The 7,423-nt window shown below is 36.1% G+C and overlaps 1 protein-coding gene across 2 annotated transcripts in view; it reads right to left on the bottom strand.

Moving 5' to 3' along the window:
• Positions 1-5,795: 5,795 nt before the first annotated feature.
• The window catches only part of LOC113059349 (raftlin-like), an 87,732-nt gene continuing 86,104 nt past the window's right edge, over positions 5,796-7,423 (bottom strand). For both annotated transcript variants that reach the window (XM_026227794.1, XM_026227796.1), the window contains exon 10: positions 5,796-7,002. In XM_026227794.1, coding sequence (XP_026083579.1) covers positions 6,541-7,002 — 462 coding nt within the window. In that variant the 3' untranslated portion in view covers positions 5,796-6,540. The remainder of the gene's footprint in view (positions 7,003-7,423) is intronic.

The raw sequence follows: 7,423 nt of genomic DNA, 5'->3' as shown, positions 1-7,423 counted from the left end.
ACGAGCTGGATTTAAGTGACAGCGGATTGTTTGCAGTAAAAATGAACATGGATTGATACAAAAAAAATATAGTAATTGTGCATACCATTAAAGTCTGTGTATCACAGTCAAAACATTGCCTATGGGTTTTTGGCTAGGTTTAAAGCAAGGAAATGAGCACCTTTAGATAACAAATGCAATAGATGGCACTCGCGGAGGTGTGAAACTAAAGTCTCCAGTGAAAAAGTTGTCTTTTCTGAATCAGAAGAGAAATCTGCACTGATCAAGCTCTGTTTACAAGTCCAGACTAACAGCTCTAAACAAATATGTGGGTGGATTTTGATGTGAGATGACACCTGGAGATAGGCTTTTTCACTGGAGGAAGCATTATTATTATGAACTCAAATTTTTTGCCAGAAACGACAGGTTGAAGTTAAATGATTCTTTCTTTTCTTCTAATGTTGTACTTCACAAGATGTTAACTGATGGACTGGAGTGGTGTGGATAACCTGTGGATTATTGTGATGTTTTTATCAGCTGTTTGGACTCTCATTCTGACGGCACCCATTCACTGCAGAGGATATTGCACTGGTGAGCAAGTCATGGAATGCTACATTTCCTCAAATCTGTTCTGATGAAGAAACTCATCTTGGGTGGCCTGAGGCTGAGGGTGAGTACATTTTCAGCAAATTTTCATTTTTGGACGAGCTATTCTATTATCTTGGGGTCGGTGATGAGGTTTAATTCATTTTTTTGTCACAAAACGTTTCTGACAAGCATATGAGAAGCATAAGATGTTGTGTGTGCATGATGTTATTTATTATTATTTATTAATTAAATACACACTAAAAAGTGTGTGCATTGTGATGCAACCTGACATAGAAATGTTGCTGATTTCTGTGGAGCCATAAAATGTCTATGCATGATATCTGTGATGAACACGCTCTTCACATTTCTCCTGATTATCATGCAATTACAATTTGCATGAGGAAAACAAAGCCTATTTAAGGACCATTAAGATTTTAATTAATTTTTTGGACTGTGAAAGTATCTTGGTAACAGTTAAGCACATTCCCCGAACCTTTAAGTTTTAAGAGTTTTTTGTAATTAATTTTTTTTTAAAGATGATTCTCATTAGATTATCATTTGGGTAATTGCACTTAATTGTCATGAAATTACTGCCTCAATGCTAAAAAATAAATAATAATAATTATTATGAACATAAGGTTTAATTTTCTTAATGCAAAGTAACATTATGTTTTTTAAATGAAATATGACCTGTGCAATCCCTCTATTAGAAACATCTTGAGGCTTTGCTTAATTAAAGCAAGCAATAAAGAAGCTGACAGATATTATAGCAAATATAACTTTCAAAACAAATCAAATATAAATGATATTTATTATATTATACAAATTGTACAGATGACATTATCATGTTGTTTGTCCTTACAAACAGTGAAAAATGTTGATCAATGTTCACAATGGCACAACAGAGGCTGACAATCAAAGAAGCAACCTGCAAATACAGAGGCAGTAATGGTGAAATCCTTTGAGATGTACAAGCTTGCTTTACGCATCTCACCGGCTGGGGGGTTGAGAGGGGAAATGCAGCATGTCTGGCATGTTTCTATCTTCTGAAAAGCAAGAAAACCAACAGGAAATGGACCACAAAATTAGGTGCACATACTTAAATGTGCATTAGTAGCTATGATGATCCTCCCCTGCCGCTGCAGGATGCATTAAAATCAATTTTATAACTGATGAACTGGCACATTTCTTAGCATACAACAAACAGAGACGAAAAAAAAAAAAAACCTACAGTGGACGAGGTCAGCTGCTGCATGAGTCACGGGAGATGAGGGTAAATATTACTCAGCATCATTTCACTGATCCTGCCTCACTTTCTTCCACATCCTTGTTTTTCCCTAACAGCTCGTTTGGAGCAGACTCACCGACCCACGGACTGATCCGACTGACCCTGCGGACACAGACCGGACATACCATCCATAAACTTTCTGATGTCATTCAAATCCACGCAGTGGGCGGTAAAGATCACGCATGTTCGCTCTCACAAACTAACCCTTCATCACTGCCAGCTAAACCACAGAAAGCATGTCTACATAGACATCTAACCTTCAAAGTCTTTAAGAAATGCGTAGCTTCTGTATGTGTTTGTTTAACAAGGTTTGAGTGCGGAATAAAGGCTGTGTTTGAAATATAGCATACTGTTACAATTTCTGCATAATTATTGAGTTAAGGTCAGTTTTGCACTGAGCATAGTCACCTCTGACTTAGAACTTTCTTTTATGCTGTTTCACATTCTATTAAAACAAAAGGCGGCATACAGCATACACTGTGCAATATGCAGTACACTAGTATTCTGTCCCCGAACACAGTCAAGGAACTCAATCTAGATAAGCCAAGCTTATCAGAGCAGATGCTGACAGTAGAGCAAAATGCATACTAACACACACTGTAACATAACTGCTATCTGTCAGTGATAAGCAGGCCCACACACAATCAGTGCCTTCAGATGTCCGCAGGAATTGGCTCGCCCTTCATTCACAAACTTCTTTATTTATTGAACTCTCAGCTCTCGTTTAACACATTCCACGGATTTTACCACCTCAAAAAGCCTAGATTCCACCTGTGATATGCAACAAGTAATGCTTGAGAAATACATCTGTATGTAAGCGGAGATTGAACATGTTAAACTGAAAATAGTGTGATCAGAATGTCTTTTCATCGTCAGCGCAGCTGTCTTTCCCCTGTATTAAAACAATAAACAAGGCCTTTCCCCTCCAGCTGCAGTCTAACAACAACACTGTGACAAAGCGCAATTATAATGACAACGTGTCAGAAACCGAATGAGAGCCGCCTTCGCGTATTATAGAGGGAAGTGCAAAATGAATTTCTTTAAAGCATTGAAAACGGCATGTTTTTTATTAGGGAGTTGAATGGCTGATGTCCTTTCTGATGAGGCAGAGAGGTTCAGACGCTTGTCCCAGCAGGAGGGGGGAGTGGAAAAGCCATTATGATTTTAAACGTGACCCCTCTGGCCATTAGAGCTAATGCAGACCCCACAGAACCGCACACACGTCGTCCCTCAAGACCACTGCTAATCCAGATTACAAACACAACATTGCTGACTTAATGGAAATGCATATGCAGCTCAGGTGAGGTGTACAGTGGAATAAAAATCAACATGAAATCAAAATGGCTATATTTACTTTCTTAAGGTGCAGTAGCAGAATCTTGGGAGCAAAAACAGGTCCATTGTAAATAGCAGAGAGATGTATCAATTATTACTTACACAGAAGACACTTTCATTTTTGAGCAACCAACTTGATCATGAGTAAAATCTGTGTGGGAAAGTTACTTTGATCACACTTTAATGCACATTTCTTGATGTTCATGATGGATTTGTCCCACTAACATCTGACGACCAGTGGTTTTAAATTATTGAAATATTATCTATCTGTGAAATGTTTTGCTTGTAAGGTTAGCTTGAACTGTCCCAGCTAACAAAGTATGTTTTAAGATTTTTATTTTTATGAAAAGTTTTTCATTTTTCTGAACGTTTCAAACATCCATTTAAAAGAAAAAAAAAAGTTTTAAAAACATTTTGATATGTGAATGTTAAGGGACCGTTCCATTTAATTTGCAATGAATGTAACTTTCAAATGAAATAACTTTTAAAAATGTTAGACAAACGTCCAACTAAAATGTTTCATGAACAAACAAACAAACAAACAAACAAAAAAACATAATTAATGTAAAATGTTCTTTTTGAGAAGATTATTAAAAACCAGATAACGTGGAACAAACGTTCTATTAACGTTACTGGAATAATGTTTGTTCATAACTTTGAGAAAACCTCAGAACTATATTCCCAGTTTCAAATAAATGCCACTAGTTTGATATTTGAACTAATGCAATGACATTCTCTGAACATTTTAAGGCATGTTCATATGTGTGTTCACCATAATTTTCTGCAGATTTCCTGAATTCAACAGGATTCCATGTCATCTGGAATTTCATGTGAGGACGAAAAGATTTCCTCATGCAAATTTCAATGGGTTCAAGTTTAAAATTTTTTTGTCTTGGTTTGAAAGTGACTTCTGTGTGAGCTATGATTCATATATATCTCACGAATGTGGATGCACCTCTAAGTTTCTAAACACTTTTTGGTCTATTCTGATATAAAAACACAATGTGTTACCCAGTTGTTGTTAACTGCTAAAATAATGTCAAATAATAGTTTTCTTTAACACATAGATTTTGTTCTTTTTTGATCATTTCTAAACCATGATTTAGATAGGATTATACTTTCTATCTGAAATCATAGTCTTGTGATTCGGCTGGATTAAGGATCTGGTTTCTAAAATACAAGACATTCGCTTCATTAATAAAAGCTGAAGAACCACGTGAACCTGTCACCGCATTATCCTCATTTTCTGTTGTTCACTTGAAAACTGAATCATCCCAGAAGATCAGGGTAATAAATTCATATCAGTCATGAAATAACCCCTCTATCCTCTCACAACATTCTGTTACACATTATCCACGTATCCAGTTATTTTCTTATGCAAATTGAAAATCGACTGCGGTCTCTATAATAACACCGTGAAGTTTCACTCTCATTTTACATCCTCCCCAGAAAATGTGATTTTCAAATAAAAACTGTCAGTATCTTTATGAATTCTGTGCAGTGAAATATATTAAAACAATGTTTGTACCATTTCGGTGCACATATGTGCGCATCTGTGCTATGTTTTTACATGTTTATTTCTGTAATTTGATGCACTTTTTATCAAAATTGAGTTGAATGGTTTGATAGTTACAAATCAAATTGCTGTCTGTTTTAAATCATGGCCATCAGATGAATCAGGGGCAGAATGAATATCTTGAGGTGAACATTAGAAAGTGTCTGGGAGTAAATGTGCATTTAAACGCACCTTCTGTGGCGCTCCGTTGTTTTTAACATGAGATAAAGATCCTGTGTGAAACGGCCTCTTATTCATCTGCTAATTAAACCAAGGAAAGGATCTGTTCATGAGCGTATCTCATCTTTCTGGTGTTGACTTTCTCAAACAAAATCACTTTAGAGAGCATCTATTAGAGCTAAAGCATGTAAAAGTCTCCATGTAAAAGTAAACTGAAGCCCAAACAGACACTTATTTTGCCACCTGCCTCTTTTAAAAGCAATAATACACTCTATAAAATGATCATTCTGTCATCATTGAATCACTTTCTTTTTGTTTTTGCACAAAGCATTCAGTGGATATTTTAATAAAGCTTGTGGCTAAGCTAACAGTACAATATAAATATTATGTGAAAATATACTAGCCCACAAATATTGGGTAAAATAATATATTTTTAATTAGATGGCCTACCGTTCTGATGCATCTATGGAGCTCAAAGGTATAGAAGCCAATTTCTGCATAATTATGACATAATTGTCACCACTTTGAGATAAAAAAGTCAAAATTGTAAGAAACAAAAAGTTGATATAAGACATAATTATGAGATAAAAAGTCAAACATGACATACTAAATATTGATACAATGTGCTGAAATTATGACATAAGTCAAAATTATGGTATATATAAGTCACTTATGAGATAAAAAAATTAATGATTTTATATTTTCAGTATCAACATGTCAATTTCTACTCTTTATCTCATAATTATAATTTAGCATGTTACAATTTTGACTTTTTGTCTTATAATCATGAAATCTTTTTTTTTAATTTTTTTTATTTGTGCTAGAAACCTTTCCACTGGAATGAAGTCATTCATATTTGAAACAACATGAGGGTGAGTAAATGATGACAGAATGTTTATTTCTTTAAACCTGTGGTGAATACGCTCTGAATGCTTACGACCAAACCACTGTACAACAAACGTAATAGAAATATTCCCAGTATGACTCTCAACCAGGTCGTGAACCTTCTCTTCCATTTCGAGAAGCTGACCCTTTCGTTCGGACGGTCAAATGAAATATTCATATAAACGTAAACAAAAGCATACACAAACAAATGCACTTTCAACACAACAGATTGCTTCTCGCGGTAGGAACCTTCTCCTCGGAGCGCGTCTGTGATGCCGTCTTCGAGTCTGTCTCTGGGCTCATTGAGTAAATATTAATGTGGTTTTCCCATCCAGTGCATTTACTGATAAACAATCTCTTCCCATCGTTCCTCCCTCTTCCTGGATAGCGGAGTCCTTTGGCTGTTATCGCCCGCTCACCAGCCATGAGTTAAATGTTCAGCATTGGTTACAAGCGGTGGAAATGTCAGATGAGGTGTTTGCATGACAGTTAACCTGTCTAAAACCATACCAGTAGTTTCGTCTTGAGTATTTAAAAATCAATAAAACAAGACGTTTAATCAGCATTGGCATTGGCTTGTTTTCTTGTTTTGTAATTGAACTTGTTTTAAGGATGTTTAGATACTGGAAACAAGACAAAATCTTTTTTTCTTTTCTTTTTTTTTGCAGCGAAGCAATTAGAACATTCATAAAGATCCACTTGCGTTGGCCTGGTGGGTGTGAGTGCGTCCTCAATCCTGATTGGCTGAGCTGTCTTCCTGTTTGTCCACCTCATGGTCCTCTCGTCCTGTTTCTTGTGCTGTAGGTGAGGCCTTGTCTTGACACGACTCCATTTCAGCTTCTGTTTTCACCCTACACTCTTCCTCTTTAACGTCTACCTCATCCTTAGCATTTCCGTCTCTCTCACTATTTCCGCCCACCGCTTCTTGTGTTTCCCTGCCTGCTCCTACGGCCTCGTTCCCTTCCTCTCCGTCCTCTTTCTGTTCACTCTGCACTTCAGCATCAGTCTCGTTATTCTGCTTCTCCTCCCGTCTTGTATTTGTCTCTTCAGCGCTCTTCTCGGCTCCATCACATTGCGTTTGATCACTTATCTCTTTCTCTACGGTGGGTGTGGAGTCTTTCTTCTTCTTGTTCTTTGGTGCGTCTTTGACCGAGTTCTTGTTGGACTTGTTCCGTGCTTTAAAGATGACTTTCTGAAACAGAAAACGTTGACAGAGTTTTAATACTTCTTTTTTTTATGGAAAAATAATGAGATACAGGTAAATATTTAATTAATTGCCTCTTTAAAATAGCAAAAGTCTGTAATGCTGTTTCCATCATTTCGAGCATCATTTTATGAATCACTGCTTCGATGATAAATCAAAATTTACTTTTGAGCAAAACTCTGTTTATCTACGGTCTTGTTTTAATCTGAATTAAATATAGTAGGCTACTATATAATCACATGATTTAATCTCTTTTTTAACCCTTATTAAACCTCTTTAAATAACAAACAGGCATCATCAATGTTAAACAAATCCATAATAAATCTGTGTTTATCAATTGAATCACTGAAAGCCCAGCCACAGAAACATTTATTTAAAGTTTTTAACCTTGTTTCCATCAAGTAGAGTA

Source organism: Carassius auratus, chromosome 41, assembly GCF_003368295.1.
Source record: "Carassius auratus strain Wakin chromosome 41, ASM336829v1, whole genome shotgun sequence".
Lineage (NCBI taxonomy): Eukaryota > Metazoa > Chordata > Actinopteri > Cypriniformes > Cyprinidae > Carassius > Carassius auratus.
The sequence above is the reverse complement of the archived record's forward strand: the minus strand, read 5'-3'. Positions and strand labels throughout refer to the sequence as shown.